This window comes from Patagioenas fasciata, chromosome 2, assembly GCF_037038585.1.
Source record: "Patagioenas fasciata isolate bPatFas1 chromosome 2, bPatFas1.hap1, whole genome shotgun sequence".
NCBI lineage: Eukaryota > Metazoa > Chordata > Aves > Columbiformes > Columbidae > Patagioenas > Patagioenas fasciata.
The window spans coordinates 125,605,580-125,629,487 of NC_092521.1; the positions used below are offsets into that span (position 1 = coordinate 125,605,580).

A 23,908-nucleotide genomic window follows, 5' to 3' on the forward strand; every position below is an offset into this window, starting at 1 on the left:
TTCTAGGTATCTATGTCTTACATTTTGCTATATACTTGATGCATGTGTCTATATATGTTATACTTTTACTTATATTGGTTGTCTGTTTTAAATTTTTATTTTTACAATATGTCAGTTTGTGGTGTTGATGAAATACAGATCAAGATGGCAAGAGGGAGTCCTTGCTCAAGGTCAGAATTGGTTATTATACTAGGTTTACATGGCAACTCAATGCGTTGGGTTCACAGTGACTTAAAAGGTTTTTATTTTTGGTGTGTGCACTTTCTTCTGTCACTCATCTGCTTTTGCTTTTATGAAAAGCGATGTTTTATATTAAAGAAAATAATAAAAAAACCCAACCCCCGTGGTATATGCTTATTTAACAATAAGAACCAAGATCCTGTCTCATAATCACAACTTATTCTAGGGTGGTTTGAAAAACTGTTCTCTCCTCATATCCCTTCCCAATATAATCTGAAATGTTTTTATTTTGGTACTATTGTTTAAAAGCAAGAAACTAATAGTTCCAGAAAACGTATATGTGCGTGCGATATATACTGTGTTTGCATATTTATTTAAAAAAACAACCGACCAAATCAGCCAACCAAAAAAACCCCAGAAGTGAAACAGCAAACTGGCTATTTCCCAGCCTTTGGAGACATTAAACTTCTCACAAGGGTAGCTTGACTTAGGATTGGTAGGAAAGTGATTGGTGTTGTATTTCTGTTTCTATTTAAATGTCTGAATCTTTTCCTACAGAACTGTTTTTACAGATGCTCTGTTTTTCATAAAAGCATTGTGTTGTTTACTTTCCCATTTTTTTAAATGATTGTTTTCAACTTGCATGTAGTGGTGGTGCAGAGAGAATACTACAGTAAAGAAAAAGAGTTATTAACTGATGGAGCTGAATGTCTTCTTGGTGAATTATTTCTAGCATGTCACAGAGGAGCTTGATGATACAGAATTTCCGTGGCTTCTCAGTGCTAAAAGGTTGTTTTCCTTTTTACCTGGAGTGTTTTGGATTTTTTCATATACATGGGTAGGCGTATCTTAATACCTACTATGAAAGGATTCAATATGTATGAAGATCAATTCCAAAAAAGGGAAATTCCGTATGTTAAAATTTAAATTGCTTATGTGTGTATCAGATTGTGGCTGGGGAGGTGTGAAGAACCTTCCTCAGGTTTTATGTTCCAAAAGAAGGGTAGGAAGATCTGAAGTAATTAGTTATATAGAAAGTCAGGATTTGTGACAATACTTATTTTCTTGGCCAACTCCACATGACCTGTATGACAAAGGGAGAGTGTCTGCTTGTCCGTTGAGGTAGTATGGCTGATGTTCATTCTTCATCTGCTTCAGGGAGCTTGAAATCACTGTGTCTTGGGAGATGCCCCTGAGACAGCTGTGGACTGGGTCATTTTGGAGATGACTTAAAGCTGGTGCTTGCTTCGGGTTGTTGTGATGTGCTGTATTAGTTGGATGAAATCCTGTAGGATCACTAATTCTAGAAGGAAAGATGATCTGATTGTCGTAATACTCAACTGGGCTGGGCAAACAGACTTAGGCCTGTTAGTCCCCAAGTCTGGATACCAAGAGCATTTGCACTGTAAATAAAATTATGTCAAAAGCAGTCAGATACTCTTCCATTTAGGTGTGGCTGTTCAGTTTTCTTCCTTTGAAGTTTCTATTTATCTTTGGTTTAGGAAAAGAGAGTTTATTATTTATACTTTATAATTGTGAATCTCTCTCTTTCTTGTTTCAGAAGCAAATTGAAGCCCTAAATCAAAAATAGCATTCAGGTTTTGTAAGATGATTTTTCTGCATGCGAAAGATTAATATATCATCTAGTATTTTAACAAGATATTGAATTACTGTATTTTTTCTTTTAGCACAGAAAATAGCACCTCAATTTTTCATTATTATTTCTTAAATTAATTTTTAGCAGCTAATTTCAGCTTATTTACTGTGTGAAAGAATGTTATTCCTCTTTATTATGTCCGAAATACATTTCATTCCAGTCCTCGGGTATCTCATAGCTTTTTCTGCCTGTGTTTCACATAATATAGGAGTGACCCCAAGAACAGAATAATTTCTACTTACCCATTTGTTTGGATCTTGTCACGTAAACATTTGGTCCTGTACATCATGGTTGGAAGTGTGTTCGCAACACAAAGATCCAGGAGGTGCAATTCCGTCTGCGAAGGGGTAGTTAGGAGTTGCTGTAGCTGGGGTATGTGGGGAAAGCAATCAGCCAGGATTTTAAGATCAGGCAGGGAGAAGAGGAAGCAGGCAGCAACAGAAGCTGTGAATTTACTGTTTTGGAGGAAGTAGTAGAGAGCAGATGACCTACTGAGGAAAACATCAGAGATGATTCCCGTTACATTCCGTCTTCTGTGAGGGTGTCATTGGGTGGCAGGTTTCTTTGAGGGTAGTGTTACTCAGAATAGCTGTGTTGGGTTTTTGTGGCAAGGTTTTGGGAGCAGGGGGGCTACACGGGTGGCTTCTGTGAGAAGCTGTTAGAAACTTCCTGCATGTCCAACAGAACCAATGCCAGCCGGCTCCAAGATGGGCCTACCACTGGGCAAAACTGGGCCAATCCGTGACAGTGGTAACTGTGATAACATATTTAAGAAGGGGAAAAAACTGATGTGCAACAGCAGCCAGAGAGAGGAGTGAAAATATGTGAGAGTAACAACCCTGACAACACTAAGGTCAGTGAAGAAGGAGGTCAGGAGGTGCTCCAGGCGCCAGAGCAGAGGTTCCCCTGCAGCCCACGGTGCAGACCATGGTGAGGCCAGCTGTTCCCTGCATCCCGTGGAGGTCCATGGTGGAGCAGAGATCCACTTGCAGCCCAGGGAGGACCCCAAGCTGGAGCACATGGATGCCCAAAGGAGGCTTTGACGCTGTGGAAAGCCCACACTGGAGCAGGTTCCTGGCGGACCTGTGGCCCTGTGGAGAGGCGCCCAGACTGGAGCAGGTTTGCTGGCAAGACTTGTGACCCCATGGGGTAACCAGGCTGGAGCAGTCTGTTCTTGGAGGGACTGCACCCCATGGAAGGAACCCACGCTGGAATAGTTCATGAAGAACTGCAGCCCGTGGGAAGGACACACATTGGAGAAGTTCATGGAAGACTGTCTCCTATGGGAAGAACCCCATACTGGAGCAGGAGAAGAGTATGAGGAGGAAGGGAGCAGCAGAGACAATGTGTGATGAACTGACTGCAACACCCATTTCCCATCCCCCTGCACCACTTGGAAGGAGGAGGTAGAGCAATTGCGAGTGAGGTTGAGCCCAGGAAGAGCGGAGGGGTGGGGGGAAGGTATTTTAAGATTTGGTTTTGTTTTTCATTATCCTACTCTGATTTTGATTCATAATTAATTAAAAATTAATTTCTCCAAGTTGAGTCTGTTCTGCCCATGATGGTAATTGGTGAGTGATCTCTCCCTGTCGTTATCTCAACCCATGAGCCTTTCTTCATATTTTTTCTCCTTGTGTCCACTTGAGGAGGGAAAGTGATAGAGCGGCTTGTTGGACACCTGGTGTCCAGACAGCTTCAACCCACGCAAGAATATGGACAATACCTGAGAGTTTCTGGCAGGCTAAAAGGTCTGAATCTCCTTCAAGGTTCAGGAACAGCTGTTACCAGGGAACACACCATGTGGTCTGCTTGTTCTCCTGCCACAGCCTGGAGATGGAGAAAGGAACCAACTATGCATGTGAGCTGGTCCTTTCGTAGCCCGAGGTGAACATTTTGCAGTTAATTAAATGCAGGCTTACTCATGTTAGATATATGCATATAATTCCTTTTAATACATGTAGTCTTGTTAGTTCTTCCATTTTTTTCTATTTCATATCTAGCAGAGAGCTGTATTTCTGGAGTTTGAGTGCATTTGTGGGAATATGTGGTGTCTTTTCTATATTATGAGAAACTAACTATAGGTGAACAGGGGGTGCCAAAGCTGAAAAAGAGTGGAAAGAGAATTGGTGAGGAGACGGGGACAGGTAGGCTTTGCTGTTGTAAAAAGTAGAGAACTGCTACTTTGAGCTGTCTGTATTTGCAAATGGGGAGGATGGAGAGCTGTGAAGTACTAAAATAACCCAGTGTAACAGCAAGGTCATTCAAAATTGAACAAGTTATTTCACTTTGGAAAAAAGAAAGTTACAGTTTAACTTTCTCAAAATCAAAGCTTTGCATTCTAGTTTTGAAACCAACTTAGAGTGCTGATAAATCAAGTACTCTGCCTCTCCTCCCCCAGAGATAGCAAAAGCAGACCCACAAGTCATGTAGGGGATAGCGCTATAGCTGCATGGCCTAGTGTCTGTCCTGTTAAGGGTTATTGTGTTTCAGGAGTTTCATCCCAGATGGTTTGGTGTTTTTGTATTAGCTCCTCTTTGGTTTACTCCATTTAGAACAACCCCACTTCAGCTCTTTTAAAATATTTTGTCAGTGGACTGGTTTAGAAAAATATATTGGCAAACATGTAAAAAAAGTTCAGTTATTTCAGTAATATATGTTATTTCCTTCCCCTTTTTGCCACAGAATTGTTTTGTGACTCTCTAGATTAGGGCAGGTTCTTCCTTTTTATTCTGTTCATTCATCACCTCAAACAAAGTGGGTTTCGATCAGTGCTTGGACAGTAAATGTTCAGCAAGTTAAAATACTTTGAATCCTATACAGAAGTTGCCATTCCTGGTCTCTTCTGCTGCATCAGGCCTGTAGAACAGCTGATGGTATCACAACTATACCGTGAAACTAGGTAACACAGAACAGATGAATCAAAAAGGCATCTTTAAAACTATTTAGGTCAGCTAGAGACTTGAGGCAGTACCTCGTTTTGGATGAAGGGAGAGTAAATAATTGGTTTTATTTCAATTTCTCCTAATCTAGGAAGAATATAGTTGATAAAAGCCTGTAAAGCTTTCGGTAGGTGATAACTGCAAGCATTTGGTTAATTCTCCAAATGTTTCCTAGGCCCTTGGATTAGTTTATCTTACGCTTTTTGTGAGCTGCAGAAGAATGTAGTTGTCCCTTATTAAGGAGGAGAGAAAATTGGAAATGTTTGAAGTTTTCGAAGTTTCATTTTGGATTTATTTCCTATGGAAGCAAATATTTGGAAATGTAAGCTGTTTCTAACAAAAAGAAAAAAAACAAGGAAGATAGGAAAAGTGATCACTTAGAAATGAGAATAGAACATTTCTGTCGCTGTGAAGCATGAGAATGTCAGGTTTTTAACTTTGCACTCTTATTGGGGATGGGAAAAGGAGGGAAGCAGTTTTCTGTGTGATTATATTACACACTCTTCAGAGAGAAGATGGTGATTTTTTTCGTAACCCTTCCTTCGTTTTGCCTCCAGAAGCTCTTTTCCCAAGGGAGGAGTATTTGCATGGGTGTCTGTCTGTGGTGCACTAGGTTTTGTTTCAGCTTCGAAGGAACCCTCAGTTACACGGTGTGTGCATTCTCAAAGCGGGGCACTGCCTGGGCTTCTAGCAGCTCCCTAAAGCTTCGTATTGTGGGCGTCTGTGTCAGCTTCTAACCAGCGTTAATTTCTGCCAAAGGAATTAAAAATTGACTATGGTTTCTGCTGAAGCTTTGGCCTCTGTTGTAAATGTTGACTATTAAAATGTCATTATTGTAACCTTCAGCAAGGCATTTAGGTAGATTTCCGTATGAACCTTGCAATAATAGCTTTTTACTTGATTGCACCTTCAATTCAGTTTCCTTTCTTGCTTTTCAAGTTTGGTCAATGTCAATTTACAATAGCGTAAGGAGGCTGCAGGAAGCACACCATACTTTGAAAATGTAATTAAGATAATTAAAAAGTAATAAAGTTCATAATAATACATTTTTACAGTGTAATAGGTTGGACAAATGGAGCTTGAATATTTGTTGCTTATGAAGTCTTCAGATTTTTTTTTTTTTAAAGCTTTGGATACCTCAAGTATGAACCTATACATTTTTACATTAAGTTTTTTGCAAGGTAAGTGTAAGAAAAGGGACTCGTCATGTGCATGTATAATTTCCTACGGACTGTAAAAATGGAGAGAGAAGTTGTAAACATCTTTCTTTTGGCTTTAGGAAGGATTTTGGAAGCTTGCCAATTTGTTTAAAGAACAGCCTGCGCAAATAATGTTGTTTTTATCTGTTGTACAAGCATGCGTTTCATCTTCATCTGGATGGTCCAAAACTAGAAACAGATTAATTTTCTCCCTGACAGCTGGTATTCATATCTGATAGTAAATAACTAAGTTGCATCCTATGCTAATGGCTGTAAACTTACAGTTTACCTTATTTTGTGAAAATAATTCATGCTGGTGCTTGAGAAATGAAAAATGTCTGTTCTTGAACCGTATTTAGATGTTTTATGTAGAAAAGAAGGAGGGACAGTGTAGGTTCCTTGGGTGTCTCAGATCACATACAAAGGAAAGAAAATCTAAGCTGTAATTCGTAATGGAGAAGGAAGTTGAGTTTTCATACTTTTCCTTACAAAGAGTTTCAGAAAGTATGAGTCACACCATTAAACCTACTATGAACCTACTATTTTAAGAGACGATTTTCTCTAACATAGTCTTGACATTTTTACAGGCCTTTGGTAGTCTCAAGCCCTTCGTTTTTGTAGGTAAGTGTATGGTATATTTGGATCAGAACATTAACATCCATTTGTGGTAGTTCTTCACATTAGTCACTATCAACCCATAAGAATTTAACAGCTACATAGTTATATCTACTGTGACAGCAGATGTTTTTGGACCTTTACAGATAATGAGCCAAGTTGAGGGACAACAGAAGAATCTTGTACAAGCCATTGAAGCTCTCCCAGGTTCTGGACCCCTTTCTGCCTTGGATCAGGACTTGCTGCTTTTAAAAGCTACCTCTGCTGCCACCTTGAGCTGCCTTGGAGAATGCCTGACTCTCTTACAGCAGAGCATGCATCAAGTGGGCCAGCATCACAACAGGACAGTGCCATCAGGTGAGCACAAGCTCTCTTGGGTGTTATTTTATGTGCCTTGGGGGTTTTTATTATGATACTGAAGAAGGCAAATTAACCATTCCTCAGAGAGGCAGGTCGGGGTGAGCAGCTTGTAAGCTTCTGCAGCCTCAAGTGTCATAATTTTTCTTTGCTTAAAAAAAATACGTAAGATCTGTTGGTGTCAGAGGAGTCCTAAGTGTTCTCAGGGAAATCAGGTTCTGAAAACAGCAAGACAGAAACAGGGAAGGCGTGGAGAACAGGATAAGCCTATGTTCTTGATGACAGTTCAGAAGGTGCTTGACTGGGTTGTGTGTATGTGTGGTGATTTTTTTTTTTTAAGATTGAAATCATAATACAGATTTGTTTGATAACGATACATGTAATATTATGTAATGTTATAGTGAAAATTGTATTTCTAGTTTTCTACATGGAAGGATGCTGCTGAGGCAGATTTATTCCAGTCTGTGATTTTCTTTAAATCTGGAAAGACTTCTACATGCTCCAATTAAAAAAAAAAAAAAAAATCTGTGTCTAATTTTTATGAGCCTAAAATGTCAAACAGCGTGATCCTGCATTGAAGTCTGCAGGCATGACGCTCTCAGTCCCCGCATAGCTCAGTTTTTTCAGTTCACCCAGTTCATGTCTTGTCCATTATGTCAGAAGTTGGACCTTCAGATTTCTGAAATATTGGTCAGTGTTTTTCCATACACAAACTGCACTACCAAGTCTAAGAGCAGGAGCAGGACTTGATGTAAGAGGAGAAACAACAGCAGAACTCTGGATTTGTGGATGGCTTTTTATGTTTACTTCAGGTGCTTCAACAACATCCCCCCTCAACTTTTCCTTACAGTAGGTTTACTGCAGGCCAGGACATGCCCTCAGGGCTGGTGAGGCATCTAGGTAGGGAGCCCTCTGAAGAATTCCCTTTGTGGGGAGATTAGAAAATAGAGAGGATCAGCTGAGAAGTAGGTAAATGATGTGAAAAGGGTTCCTGGAAAAAACAGTGTCAAAACTTTGACACCTATACTAGGGTATTTCATGACTTTGCCACATCCAAATTCTAATACATTTAATAAAGGAACAGAAATGAACAAAAAATCTTCCTTATTTTCTGTATTCTGGTTTCCTTGTTGAAAACGAAAAAAAAACCAAACAACCCTTGCACATATTGCAAGGATAAAGTGCATTTAATTGGATTTTTGATATAATTTCATTTCAAAAGAGAATGATTTGGTACAAAGATGAAAAGCATCCTTCAAAGAAAAGTGACTTTCTAGTGTCAAAGTCCCTGAAGGTTGTTTTTCACGTCCATTTGGTCTAAGTGAACGATCAGAGATAGAGGACATGAGTTTGTATATATTCTTGTATCTGTTTCCAAATAATCTTCCATTAAACCAGTGTCTGTATTTTGATACTGATTTTTGAGCGTCTGTGAACAAGAACAGAGAAAAGCAAGCATAACATTAGTAATTGCTGAAAATGAATTTCATATTTTCTGGAAAAAAGTGGACAGCCATGACTATAAAGTACATAATAAAATTTAATAAGTGTTTTCGTTTGTTCCTTCTAAGACTTTAAACTTGTACTGGAATCCTTTCAGGAATCAAAATTCTGTAGCAGTGGTTCACACCAGCATCTTCAGTATAATTGTTAGAATTTGAATGCAAACAGTTAATTCTTCAGTGTGTACATGTGTTTATTCTTTGGTATGTAATTAAAAGAAATTAAAAAAAAAAAAAAAAAGAAGGAAAAGAAAAAATAGAGGATGTAAAAGCTGATGAAATATTTAGTCTTTTCTCCCTGACTGAAAGAGTCTGTGAAATGATTTTTCCCCCTTTTTTTTCCTCAGGACTTGTTATGAAACACAGTTGCCTGAAAGAACCTGGCCGGAAAGTCTTTGATTGCTGATTTTCCTATGCACTTAATCTTGTCCAGGCGTACTTTGGTAGACTTAACATTTCTGCTGAGTCGGTAGAGCTTCGAGTCATCAGAGCTGCAGAAACTCATACGTAATCAGACTAGTGCGTTAAGTAATCCTCTAGTAAACTCTGATTCTGGGAGATGATACGTTTCGTTTTTATCATGTGTCCTCCAGGTGAATTTTTAAAATTTCATACCTGGAAGATGCAACAAAAGATGACCTAAACTGTCACCTGCTGTTACTGTCAGATGGAAATGACTCTTGTTACCTTAAAAGCCGTATATTCCTCTGATAGAAAGTCTCAAACACCTTTCCCATGACATGTGGTGGCCCTGTGTAATTGATTGCCAGATGTTTCCATCCCAGTGCTGTCTCGTTACCTGCTGCATTGTGGGGCAGGATCTCCAGAATTTTGTAGAGAGAGACAAGATAGGAATTTGATAACTTATTTTCTTGCTTCTAGCCTACAGTTCATGAAAGCATTCCAGTCCAGCAGCGCAGTCCGGGGAGTGTGAGAAATAATCAATGGCTTAGCTTTAGTGATCTGAACTTACCCTTGAGTTTACCTTCCTTCAGCATCAAAAGCTCTTACTATTATGCCATGAAGAGAGAGAACTACCTGAAAAGTAGATACGTATCTACTTTCTCTGCTTTCTCTGTACTTTTTGTGTGAATGTGTCCTTGAAGTCTTTATGGCTGATTATTTAAGGATTGCTGACTTGTCTGTGCAATGTAGGCCTTGCAATCTTACTGCTTTTAAAGCAAGTAGCTGAGATTTTCTGACCTAGTACTTATGGAATGCACTTTTGAAGATTATAGTTAAATAGTAGCTATTTTAAACAGACTTACAGACCTGTATATCTTTAAACAAAAAAAAATTTCTGCTTTCTTTTGATGTAAATATTATGATGTTTTTTTTCCAGTAATGTGAGTGGAAAGAAAGCAGCTTGCCATTCAGTTTAGTGGAATCTTATCCAGAATTGTGTAGGTCTTGACTTTAAATATTTTATGACATCCTTTGTCATGGAATAGTTTAAGGATTACATGATTTTTCCCCATCATTTTCATGTTTCTCACAAGTTGTCAGTCTCACCTATAAGCAGACATGAAGATAAAACTCAAGCCTTCAATCTTGTCTTGAAGGATAGTCAGTACATGTTTTATTTTTACTCTAAAGCTTCAAGGGAGGGTTTTTGTTATTATCTTTTTTGTTAGTGCTTAATTTTGGAAGTGCATCAACAAGGACGTCAGTGAAACAAAATCCAGTCTGTGTTTCTACTTTTGAGTCAAAATAATGTCGAATTCATTTCTAGCTGTCATTATTGAAGGTGTATGCATTGATCACTGGCTAAACACTGTGATTTTTTTCCTTCATTGAAAAATGTGCTGGAGAATATTACTAGCTGAAAGTGGTGTTTACGTATAGTGTGAGTTGTGGATGAGGAATTGCATCTATACAGGCTTCTTTGGGTTTTGGAATTTTGTTCTTTTTGTAGGAGACAGAAAATTGTCAAGAATTTTCCTATTGGCCAAGGATGCCACCACTTAGGTACATGTAAAGTGTTTGCTAATCAGCATTAAGTGCCCTGTGACAAGCTTGAGTTCATTTAGCATGCAGACGAGAAACAGGTGCTTTTTAAAATAAAAATGTGGAGAGGAAACTTTTGGCTTCACTTCAAACTTTAAAACTTTTAGTGTTATTTTTTCTGCCTTTGGCAGAAATATCTCTGGTATCTAGTATCTAAAGCCTATTGACTGCTATGGTTGACATAATTCCCCCTCAAACTGCAAAGAGGGCAAACTTGAATGTTTATTTTAAAGTAGCTTTACCAGCTTACACTGTGTTTTAAGTCTGGTGTTTTTTTTTTAATTTTAGTGTTTTGGCAGACAGAATCCTGTCTTGTAGCAGCAGCCTGCACAGATAAATCCGTTCTTTTAGCCCATGTTCACAGTAGCTGTTTGTTTACTGAATAAAGCATCTCCGTGATAGGAATTCCCTCCTATATTTTTCTGTTTCTCACTTGCCCACTTTTCCAAAGTGTAAAATAGAATGTTTCTTTTGTTCTGAGTATTTTTTTAAAAAACAAAAACCAAACCCATCCTCACTCTGGATTTTCTGAAGTTCATTTGAATGTGCAGATGCTGCTTATTTTGGCTTCCGTGGCAGTGAATGGGCTGAAGGTGTTCATGGAGTTGGGGGTGGACTTGAACTTTATTTTAGCAGATTCTCTGTTACCTCCTTTTTGGAGAAAATAAAAGGACAGGAAAGACAAAACCTAGATGCTTTCAATTTGGTAACAAATGGCAGCCAGGGGTTCTCCTGCAGCTGAGATGGCAGGAGGAGAGAAAGATGAGCAGTCCTCCTCTTTCTTACTTAACCGCTTCTATTCCTTCCCTCCCCAAATGCTGGGAAAGGTAAGGAAACAAGACAGGGGAGAACATATTCTTTGTAACTGATGTAATATATTAAATTCGGCATTGTCAGTCAGGTCTCCCTTAAATACATAATCACTAGACTTGTTTCTGTTGAGAATAACTGAAACAATTTGCAACTCTATCTAAATGTTAATATGTTATTCCTTATATGTTGGTCTTTCTTTGAAAGATAGTGTTATTTTCTAGTCCCCAGACAGCATTAGCATATGCAACGTTGTCTTTCTAATCTGGGAAGCAGATATGCAGCTGCCACTTGCTGTTGCTGGTTCAGCCTGCTGTACGATTCATTGGAGTGACAAAACTGTTGCATCCAGCCCTGGCAGGGGAAGGAATCCAAATCTAATCTTGGTCTCTCCTCAAGGCCCACACTTGCATTGTTGAGGGAATATTTGTTAAGAGGATAGTTACAGTATGTTGCAAGAGTTTTATTAATAGATGTTAGCTTACAATTGTACCAGGAAAGAATGTATGTGGTTTTTTTCAGTCCCTAAACCGAGACCAGAGGACTTAAAAATAGAAAGGTTTTTTGTTGTACAATTGAGGTGGGTGTTAAGCATATTTCATGCATCAATTATAATGCAAAAATGTAGTTTAGAGTTACATCAGGTATCTATAAAATCAGAATAAAACCAAGAAAATTTTCAACATTGCTTAACTGAAAAATCTCCTGGAAACCTTCTCTTTGGGGAGAATTTCCCTCCCTCCTGCTGTGTGCACCTGTGAAAGAGAAACATGTTTCTCCTTAGGGGATTTGTGTGGGTTACAGACGATTGCACAATCTGAAATAGATGGGACATTGCGAACTGTAGCTTTACTATAGGGAAATACTTCTGTAGACTCATAGAATTATTTAGGTTGGAAGAGACCCTCAAGATCATCAAGTCCAACCACAAGCTAACTCTAGCACTAAACCATGTCTGTAAGAACCTCATCTACATGTCTTTTAAACACCTCCAGGGATGGTGACTCCACCACTTCCCCTGGGCAACCTGCGCCTTTGTGGATTTGTCTGCTGCCTGTTCATCACAGTGGAAGTGGATGTTGAGGGGAAGCGGGAAAGAAGCTCATTTTTGGATATTTTCTATAAGAACTCTCATTTTGTGTGTACATATGCCTTGAACTTCCAAAGGAATCAGGTCTGGGTTTTCACTGCTGGAATCAGGGAACCAACACTGTGCAGGTAGAGATCTGGCTGGTTGTGTAGTTGGTGCATCCTTTCTACTTTTTGCATAGCTTACTACAGAAACAGATGTTTTGCTTTGATTAGAGTAGCACTTTGCATAGTCTTAAAGCAAATAGCAAAAGAGCTGTGTAGCTGTGAATGCTTATATGTATTTTGTGACTGCCTTTCTGGAGAATTTCTTTAGAATTATGAAGTATATCAAAATAAGAATTGAATTTGCCTTTTTGTTAGCTGTCTTTGGCTATGACTGAGAGCAGAGCAAAAATTTGACGTAAAACCAGTAACAGTTACCACAGTATCACAGTATGTTTGGGATTGGAAGGGACCTCAAAAGATCATCCAGTCCAATTCCCCTGCCGGAGCAGGAACGTCTAGGTGAGGTCGCACAGGAACATGTCCAGGCGGGTTTTGAATGTCTCCGGGGAAGGAGACTCCACAACCCCCCTGGGCAGCCTGTTCCAGTGCTCTGTTACCCTCACTGAGAAGAAGTTTTTTCTCAAATTGAAGTGGTGTTCCAGCTTCATCCCATTACCCGTTGTCCTATCATTGTTTGCCACTGAGAAGAGCCTGACTCCATCCTCGTGACACTCACCCTTTATATATTTGTAAACATTAATAAGGTCACCCCTCAGTCTCTTCTTCTCCAAACTGAAGAGACCCAGCTCCCTCAACCTTTCTTCATAAGGGAGATGCTCCACTCCCTTAATCATCTTTGTCGCCCTACGCTGGACCCTCTCCAGCAGTTCCTTGTCCTTCTTGAACTGAGGGGCCCAGAACTGGACACAATATTCCAGGGGTGGTCTCACCAGGGCAAAGTAGAGGTGAAGGAGAACGTCTCTCGACCTACTAACCACCCCCCTTGTAATACACCCCAGGATGCCATTGGCCTTCCTGGCCACAAGGGCACAGTGCTGGCTCATGGTCATCCTGCTGTCTACCAGGACCCCCAGGTCCCTTTCCCCTACACTGCTCTCTAATATGTAATTTCCCAATCTATACTGGAACCTGGGGTTGTTCCTGCCCAGATGCAGGACTCTACACTTTCCCTGGTTAAATTTCATCAGGTTATTCCCTGCCCAACTCTCCAGCCTCCTATTCTTACCCAACTCTGATGGTAAACTAACTTATGAAAATGAAACATATTTTGAGAATCATTTTTTTTTCTTAAAAGTCTTGAACAGAAATGAATTAGTGATATAAATTTTTGTGTGCGATGAAGTGGAAAAGATGGCAACTCCATTAGAGCGAATCAGGTTATTTACAGATGGCCATTTAGTCCATGGAGAGTAAATTCCAATAAAATAATTTGATATGAGACAGAGAACAACTACCTGGACGATTTTGTGGTAAGAGTAATTTCTATACTAGTGCACATGAGAGTGTTTTGGATGTACAACTGATAATGTGAGTGAAGTAGATGCCATGCTGTTGTGTCCTCTGACTTTATATAGTGATTATATTCTGATTTTAGTTGATTTTAAGATTATTTCTCATGAGTTCTCTCCTCAGACTTTGCTTTTGCCTGAAAAGTAGGCTGCTATATTAGGTATACGGCAATTCCCTTGGGATGATATGAGAATGCTGACATCTCAGAATAAGATTTGTAGATTAAAGATCATCAGAGTTCCCTTATGACACTTTGAAACTAGGTGTAGAAATTTTTCAGCTTGTTCAGAGAATGGACTTCTTATTTATTTAGGTTTCTGTGATTTATGACTGATATCTTTTACTGCGTGTGTCTCTTTTGCAAAATAGTCAGACAGAATTTAACATAACAATTTTTCTCATACACAGAGGTGTTGAGGAAACAGATGCACTTTATCCTTTAGACCTTAATTTGTGCATCCTCTTGGTGTTGGCAAGGTCATAACGTGTTGTTAAGATCTGTTTAAAAATTGATTAAGCTGACAGGATTTGTTGTTCTGTAGGGGTAGCATTGCCCTTGGGACAGGTGGAAAAACATGCTCCTGTAGTTCTAACAGTTTCTGTAAGAGAGTAATTTAAATGTTTGGAGAAGATGAAGTAATTAGTCTTTTTACTGTGTGTTTGTATTGAAGAGGAAAACTAATACAGTGTTTTAGAAAATGTGTAAGTGAAGGTTAAGTAAATGTACCCACTTAAAAATTCCCCCTGAAGCAAGGTTTTTATTGAAGTGGGAACTTTTTCCTGTGCTTATTAAAAATATATATTAATTTAAAAAAAATTTTTTTTACAGTGAAGGCCAAATAGATTGTGTGTGCAGAGGGAAAATGGGTGACCAAAGCAAATTACTGAGTTACTTATTTTCAAAGATTGGCATAAAGAGAAGTCAGTTCTTTTTTTTCCATTTATTTTTTTCAGTCTCTCTGTAATAGGAAAATAGCAGTAATAATCCAATATTCTGCTGTTTGACAGGGAGAAACAGAAAAATAGATTGAGATTTGTTACTGCAAAGTAACAAAGAGCGAGAAGCATAGGCATGCTGCGTGAAGCTCTTTGTGGCTATTAAAAAAATGAAAAAAAAAAGATTTTACCTTCTTGGTTTTTTCCTCTTTGAAATCTGTACTAATTAACATTAAGAAGACTAGGCATTTAAAAACAATTTACAGATTCCCTCCAAGGAACCAAGATTTCTGTTCAAAATTTTTGATTTTAGTTCCATTTTTCATGCCAACGGTTGGCTTCCTTCCTACAAACGGAGTGAGATTCTGTTTTGCATCTGCCAAAACTATTTTCAGGTTATCCTCCCAGTCAGAGCTTGTTTTGAGGGATCTGGGGTTATCCTTTTTTTCCCAGCAGCAAATTGCTCAAGACCTGAGGAGTCAGCAAAGAGATACTATCACTACAGTCACTGTGCTCTTCGTTCCTTGCCGTATATACCAATACCAGGTGCTGATTTAACTCCATTGTTGGAATGGGGCAGATGTGAGCTTCCTGATGTATAGAACCAATCCAAGAAAATGACCTTTTGTTTCATACTTGCATTTTCTCTCACATAGTTCACATAACGTGACTGGGACTTATCTACTGTCACAGTCCTCAAAGTCATTGGCATGCAAAAAGCTTTGCAGTATGTGGCCTGACAGCAAAGTGACAGAGATGTTCTTCCTTTGGCAATAAGAAATTTGAGTAATTGTGTGAAATACATACATATTAAAAAAAAAAGCTGGCTTTTTTCCCAGCTTTTTTATTCAGATCTTTGAAAATAATTTTATACTTAACTATTTACTTATTCTTTCTTTGGTAAAAGGTGCTGCCACAAAATCGTGCCAACCAAATAGGCTTGAAGTTTTATCATGTCATCATAGCTTGGTGCCATTTTAGATGAGAGGAATGTTCTGTAATTATTTTATCCGTAGGGTTTGGTAAGAGGTCAGCTATAGGATTCACAGCCCATTTTAAAAATATTGGTTTTATTAATATGATAGTACACAGCATTATCTCACCAGATCAAACCATTTACTTTAATTAGGAGGCAACGTCTGGTAACCCCTGGTAATATCAAGATGAGAAATTGCATGTTCTTTAATGTACTTTGTGTTGATCTGAGTGGCTTAGAAAGTTGTCAGTGATGAGAGGAGGAGATCCTCCCTGTGGCACTAATTGTATTTTCATATACAAATTATGGTAATGACTGAAGAGCTGCAATTTTCTTATCCATATCTCTGCATTTTATGGGAGCATGTAATTAATAGCTGCAATTTAAGCCCTGTGCTGAGGGCTACTGATTTGAATGTTGATACTATGTGTTAGAACAGTAAGAGAGAAACAACTATGCCATCATGTTAGCTGATCATTCGTTCTGTTTTGACATCCTTAAATACTGGCCCATCCTGGAAATCAGGTGCCCCCAGAAATAAGGGTTGTATTGATGTCTAGTTCTGTTTGATTCATATTTAATGTGTGTCTTTCTAATGAGACCTCTTCTAAACTGTGGTCTTGGGACCAGTAAAACATTTTAGCACTTAATCTAGAGAGAGCTTTTAATAGTACAGACAGAAATAAAATAGAGCTACTAAGCTTAAAACTCTTATTTCAGGCAGAACAAGTGGAGGGTTGGGAACCTGTTACTTAAACTAGTCTTTGGAGTGGGGTCTGATGCGAAAGTGAGTTGATTAGTCACCCTTCTGGTGTGGATCCATATGTATAAGGTGTGGCAAACATCTGGACAGCATCAAGAATGCTTACTGGGATAACTTCATAACTGTTAAAATACTGGGTAGGGAACACTTGTTTAATTTCCAAGGCGTGCCTTTCAATGATCTTTATTTATAATTGTTTGTATGATTATATAATCTTATGTATATTTCTGTCTTGTGGTAGGAGTAGCATTTTAAAATGCTCCTTCATTCACTTTTTAAAAAAGATACTTATCACAGATAAGTTGTCATAGAAGATGCTAGAGCATTTTTGTTACTAAAGTAAAAGTACATGGAAGCAGATAAAAGGTATAAGTTCTTTTGTATCAGTAGAATGATGGAGGTGAATGGAAGAAATCTGTAATCTGTCTCTTGTAAGTTGACACCCATTTTCTGCTTCAGAAGGTATCCTGGGATGGGCTGGGCCCAAGTCGCACTCCACGGAGCAACTGAAAAACGGTGCCCTCAGCTCCTTATCGTCTGCCAGTGCCAACATTACATGGGCAATAGTTCCATCTGCAGCCCAGGATGGACAGGCAGTACAACCAAATACAGAGGTAAGCATGGTGGTCTCGGTAGGCAATTTGTGTTGTATCTGAGACTTGATACTGGTTAGATGCAAACCATGTATGATGGTGGATACTAGGTTTAATTACTTATTGTACTTTTTTCTTTATAGTACCTTTATTTGTTTGAAATTAGTTGTGAAAATGCTAAGTGTAATGCAAAAGCGCACTCTGAGAACTAGAAAAATACATTGACAATATTACTGTGTGCTTTTGCTTCTCTGAGGTGCTTAGGACAGAGGCGGCAGCCTGTGGCAGGCATACTTTTTTCTAGTCTCTTTTCTAGTTGTAAAAGCAATTAACAGACTGTCAGTACACATTTCTACCTTCTGGTGAGAGAAAAAAATGGTTGCTGTTTTTTGTTTGTTTGTTTGGGGTTTGTTTGTTTGAGGTTTTTTTGTTTGTTTTGGGGGGTTTTTGTTTTTTGTTTTTTTGTTTTGTTTTGTTTTTTTAATGCTGGTTTGAGATAGGAGACACTGGGACCACAACATTTGCTTGCTACCTGTTCTTCCATGTTGCTCTTGGGTGTCTCTTGAGTATAACACACTATTCTTTGAGTTGAAAAACTGTATAGTTTTGTGAACCCTTTTCCTTTTAAGTGATTATGGGCAGAACTTGTCCACATCATCCTGCACCAGCCCGTTGATTTGTGCTTTTGTGGCGTTTACTTGGCAAAGGGCATTTCTGAAGCATCAACTCTTTGAAGAGGCTCAGAGCTGTGTATCGGGCATCTCGTGCGCTGAAAGTCTCTCACCATGCCAGACTTGTCCAGCTTCTTCTGTCTGCTTCAGTTACCAGTGCTGCCCAGCAGGACAACACTTCACTCTGAGATCCCACAGACTCTGGGGCACCTGGAGCACGTGAGACCTGCAGAACTGGGAAAAGAGAGCTGAAGAAACCTTTTTCTATGAGTGAATGCTCTTTGGCAATTGGAATGGCTTAAATTAAATTATATTGCCTTTAACAAAATGTGTAATGGCTTGGGGCGTCAATAAACCTGCTTGTTTTTCCAGTTCTTTTGTAGTACCTTCAATTGAATGTAATTCAAAAAATCCAAGGCTAAACTCTTTTTAAAATATTATTATTTTTATTTTTTTATTAATATTGTGTTACTTTGATCCTCTTCCAGATCTGTCCTTGGAAAGTAATTTCAAATTCTGTTACTCCTAGCGTCCATTAATCACAGTGTTTAAATTACCTGTAATTGCTTTTTATTAGGAAATTGTGTAATCTCTTTTTCAGACAAGCCAACTGCACTTCTCATAGTGTGTTTTCAAGACAAGAGGCTATTTAAGAATGTTATTTTGAGAGTTACTACTCTACTCACTGATACACTGCGATTTGTTTCATTTTTTTTTTAATATGTTTTTATTCTTGACCAAATGGGATGTGGAAGCATGGTCTTTACAGCAAGAACACAAAGAGCAGCAGCTGATTCAGCTCATCTCAGGGTATCATTTTGCCATAGATTTGAGCCATATATGACTTACTTAAAACTACCTTTTTTTTTTTTTCTTTTAAAGTCCAATCCCCTCCCCTTTGCTTGCTGATCAGAGATACTGAGTTGTGTGTGTGGCTCGAGGTACTGCTTTGCTCATAGAACTCATGATTTATTGAGAAGGGGGTACTCTTGAAAAGACGGATGTAAGCAAGGGAGCATTGCACTGTGTGCAGTAGGGAATCCTCAGTGCTTTGTGGGCAGTTGTCCTGAAATCAGCATCCTTCGTTTGGAGGCCCTGGGGCACTAGCCTTTAAAAAAGAAGTAAGAAGGAAAAAAAAGAGGGAAAAAGGAAAACAAACAAAAAAAAGATAATAAATAAGATTTTTTCATTATAAAAAGCTCAGCTGAAGATGGTGTTTTTGACAGAAACAATAAGTGGAAGTTTGTGGACTGGTGGAGAAACAAGAAGCAGCTGGACTCACATGTGTAGTTTTTGTTATGGTAGTACAGTTTATTAAGCAGGAATCAGGCTTTGCCTGGAGAAAGTGGCCTGAATCGGGATTTATTCCTGGAAGCTCTTTCCAAGCCTGCATCTTCACTTCCACCAAGTCCTTGTATGCTTCATGTTGTCTGAGATTGATACTGTTGGCTCACAATTTGAAGTACTTTTTTAAGTGGAACCAGTATATTTTTCAATTTTGATAACTTTGATCAAGCTATTGGTGCCATATTAGAAGGCTGAAGCAGGAAACCTGAATTATGGAAGAGATAAGAAGTTGCATGTAATATAAGCTGGAGCATTTGTGTTTTCATATTCATCCTCAGATCAAGCAGGTTGCCCTGTTACAGAGGTTGCACCTTGTCAAGGTTTAAGGCAAGGCGGCAATAAACTGTGGCAGACGCTCCCTGTTATCCCATCACTTCCTGCCACCCCTTTCCCTTAGATCGGAAAGATGATTGGAAAGATAAGGGAAAAGGAAGAGATAAACAGACTTCAAATTGGAAGGTTTTAAAGGGTTTTACTAATGCTACTAAGAGATAGAGAATATATCTACAAAATATACAAAACCGATCTCGAATGCTCGATGTGGAGTTGGCGTTACTCCAGCAGCAGAGCTGGGTGTGCGGAGCTGGCGGCTCCAGCAGGTGCAGCTCAGGCGCCCGGAAGTCATGGGCGGGACTGCACAGCAAACCGGAACCTGGTTGCAGGGATGCAGGGCCTGAGGCCTGTGGGTCACAGGCAGACAGGCAGGGTCCTCTCCAGATGCCGGCCATGGTCGAACAGAGCTTGACCCTCGTGATCACCCTCTTATATAGGGAGTATAACGATTATGGGATGGAATACTTCTGTTGGTCAGTTTTAGTCACCTGTTCCATCCACCCCTCCTCAAACATGGCCCTCTCACAACGGAACATGGGAAAACTTATCAGTCTTTCTTAGCTACCATAGTAATAAATCTAAACACGAGCTTCTTCAGTGTTCCGTTGGTCTCTTATCAGCACCGAGTACAGCATCCTAGGAAAAATATGCAGGCTAAAACTCAGAAAAGTACAGACACCTAGAAGAGCTTAGCTGAAAGAAAAATCACTAAAAGAGAACCGGTCTTGTTTTTAACAAAACCAGGACACACCTCCTGGCTGCTACAATCACATCCTTTTCTTGGGAGAGGAGGTGAAGTTTTCCTAGAGTGCTGCAGGTTCTGCCCAGCTTTCCAAGCTGAGCGAAGCGTTGACCAGGAGGCTGGAGCTGCTTCTTGTTGTGACTAGAGAAAGGAGGGTGAGATAACAGGCTTTGAAGAAGATAAAAATCCTTTGAGCAAACATAACTGTTACCCTGCTAAGGATGCTCTCTGAGCCAGTTAGTCACCCAGGAGATGATGTCTGTGTGCACCCCCTCAAAGTTATTGAAGATGTTTGGCTTAACACACTTTATCAATTCTGTGTGCAGGATTTAAGCATATTTTTAAATACATTCTGGCTTTTTGTGTGTCTAAGGCAGGATGCTAGGTTTGGCGCTGCGTAGCCAGTTCATTTTCAAAGGTATAAAAGCACTGACCATGCTAATTAATTAGTATATGTAATTTTATAGAAAAGCAGCTGCAAATCATCACACTCCACTTGTTTCGTAGTCCAGATACGTTGTTGTTAATAACTGTGGTGGCATCCAGAGAGCATGAGAAAATACATTTAGATGTCATTGATGAATTTTTGACATTGAAGACCCTGATTTCTTTTTTTATTTATCCACCATCTTCTTTTAGATGTAGAAGAAAAGAGGAATCCACAAGTGTCATTCAAATGAAGCTTATTTCCCTCTCTTTCTCTTAATGATTTTATTCTAAAAAAGCTCCAAACTAGGCACGAGATGATCCTGATTTCTGAAGAAGTTGGTAGTGTATTAGTGGGACTCAGCTTTCAAAATATACCTACCGAAAGAAGTGAGCCTTGCTTTTACAGAAGTGATGAGAAGAGAGTGCTGGTTCCTCTGTCAGTGCTATCAAAATTAATTCCAGTTTCTTCTTTGTCTGAGCCTGGATTTTTATTTAAAAAAAAAAAATGTACTTTCTGTGATATAACTTCTATCTCTTCAAAGCTATACACCAAAGGAATGGGAGAAAGCTTTTTGGCTGACGCTCATCAGAATATAGTAGATGTACCGACCAAACAAATTGTGAATTGACCTGTAATCTGAAATGGAAAAAGCCATTAAATTACTACCCTTGAGGAACAACCGGCTCAGCTGCTTATATTATAGAATGTTATTTATAAGGAAAAGATAGCTGTAGGCATGTAGATCAGCAGTAATTTTAAAAAGAAAGCAGAGATGTTGGTAATGTTACAGGGAGGGTGACTGCTGGGGAGCCTTTCCCATACAGCAGAGTGCCCGTGGCAGCAGGTTCCTGGCAGCATGGCCAAGGGGCTGGATGTGTTCAGCGACAACTGTGTTAATTCTCAGTGTTTAGACATCATTTAACGTCATTAACAAACCAATGACTTGGTCTCTGCCATTATTTTTATATGTTTATGAAGAAGCATGCATATTTGTAATCCTCTTCTGGAATAACAAGGCTCATCTGATGCAATTTTCTTTGAATACTTAAGCATTCTTGAAGGATATAGTAGGTTTTGAACTTGAGTTTTGATGCTGTAGATAACTGAAGTAAAACCTTTATATTTAGTCTGTCACACTGTCAGGGTTTCAGGAATGCAGAGTTTTTCCCCTGGTGAAATAATGTAGCAGCTAAAAATTCTTCTCTTTAGATAATATGTTGGTGTTTAATTGCTTTTGTTTTTTAGGGTGTTCCTTGCTTCTAAGTGCGAAGATATAATTTGAGATATTGCCTAAACTAGTTCAGAAAATACAAGATTTTGTGGCAGAGATTATTTTCTTCTGAATTTCATGGCTATTTTAGCATGTCCTTTCTTGAAATTCAATTATTTTTCATTTTCCCAGATGATTTTTCTTATAAGTTTGTGATACAGGACAGCACAAAGTTAGAGCCTGAAAGAAGTAACCCTGACAGTTTTATGACTTTGTTTGTATAAGCCTCCAAGTTTTAGTTAATTTCCTTTTTTTGGATTTTCTTTTGGTCTGTCCACCTGAAACATGAGGTGCAAGCAGCGATAAGGGCTGTGCTGCACAGAATATTCTCCGTCTGATGTGAGTTGATGTGAAATACTTTTGCGCATCCTCTAGTGAAAAACTTTTGGTGTAAGCTATGTTATAATTTCAAGGTATTATGTAGGGTTTTTCCCTTAAAGCAGAACAGGACAAGTCTGGTGTGAAATATGCCAGAGTACGCTCTTCAGAGCTGTGACATCAACTTGGTCTGTGTCCAGTTTGCAGTAAATGGGACTTCGCTTCCTTCATTTGCGGGTTTATAATTTTAAAATGCCTTTCAAGAAATGCTGAAACTCATTAGTTGTAAGATGTTGAGTCTCACAGTAAATTCCGTTGTAATAAACTTGGTGCCTAAGTAGAATAAAGGTGTGAATCACTTCCATGTGTGAAGTACTGCTCCACTTCAACTAATTGTCATTTTAGGTGTGAGAATTCCCCTTCTGAACTGACAACATGTAGCTGCAGCCCAAATGCTTCCCCTGGCAGCCAGACACAAATGGGAAACAGGCTGTTCTTATGCAGGACCTGAGAGGAAAGGAATAATTTTATTTTGATCCAATAGTTTAGATAAGAATTATTACAAAAAATGTGCTGTAGCTACATCTGCAACTTAACTCTCTTCATGTGATTTTTCTGCCTTAAAATGCAATGCTACCTGATTCTTTCAATCCTGTGAATCTGGTTATCTGCACAGCGTCTCTGCTTTCCTCTGCCTGACTTTCCCTTGCTTGTGTGCATGAGAAACTGTGCTCCATATTGAAGTGTCTTTTTAATAGGATTGAAGTTTTAGCTCTGTAGGATTGAGGCTTTAGCTCTGATTATCTAACTGCTAAACCACGTTTTAATTGTGATAGTGATTGCAAGGGCAGTCAAGTCCGGGTCATTAAAGGTATTTCAGTCCCCTAGATGATCTGAACCTTGATGTTTGCAACTGTAAAAAGTAACTGCGCTATTTACAGGATATACCGAATGGTTAAATTCTTGATTTTAGAAGATGATGTGGTCTTGTCGAATCTCTTCAGGTGGTAGTTGCTTTCAAGATGAAGCAGTTTTCTGTCTGGGTTAGTCATCTTAATATGATGAATCTTGATCCTTTACAGAGGCTGTAATAGCCATTAGAGCTATTACAGAATGTGTTAGAGATGCTAAGAAATAATTGTAAGAGTGCTCCTGCAGTTTTAGAAACCAAGCCAAATACAAGAAATTATTTCTAATTCAGTATTAGCTTTTCTTTATATATCTGTGTCTCATCAGTCTTGGCCAGGACTGTGGATTGTTTCCTAGTGTAAATTGTTCCTAGTATTTCTTAGTTCCTTTTTGTACTTGACATGAATCTGTGCAGTTGATGTTGGGACATCACCTTAGCTATGAATATATCACAAGTGCAGTGATGGAAGGAGAACAGGTCAGGCTGGGAAAGTTAACAATTTACAGTATTACAGAGAGTGTCTTTTCACTGTTTCGTACAAACATGAGAGGATTTCTGAATGTGCTCTGCTTTTTGCCTTCTGCATAATTAAGTGCTTCTTGGGCCAAAGAGCACAATAAATGGCCTGTAATGACTTGGATAGATAAATTAATCTCTAGGCAAAGATGGTACCGGTTAATCCATTCACTAGCAGACCATCTAAAAAATGAAATCTGAGATAATCAATTTAAGGTATATTTAAAGAT

At 38.9% G+C, this 23,908-nt stretch overlaps 1 protein-coding gene across 1 annotated transcript in view; it reads left to right on the forward strand.

Annotated features, from left to right (window-relative positions):
- The window catches only part of OSBPL10 (oxysterol binding protein like 10), a 121,285-nt gene that overhangs the window by 63,388 nt on the left and 33,989 nt on the right, over nucleotides 1-23,908 (forward strand). The window contains exons 5-6 of the mRNA XM_065831996.2: nucleotides 6,737-6,947; nucleotides 17,008-17,162. Of these exons, the coding sequence (XP_065688068.1) occupies nucleotides 6,737-6,947; nucleotides 17,008-17,162 (366 nt within the window). The remainder of the gene's footprint in view (nucleotides 1-6,736; nucleotides 6,948-17,007; nucleotides 17,163-23,908) is intronic.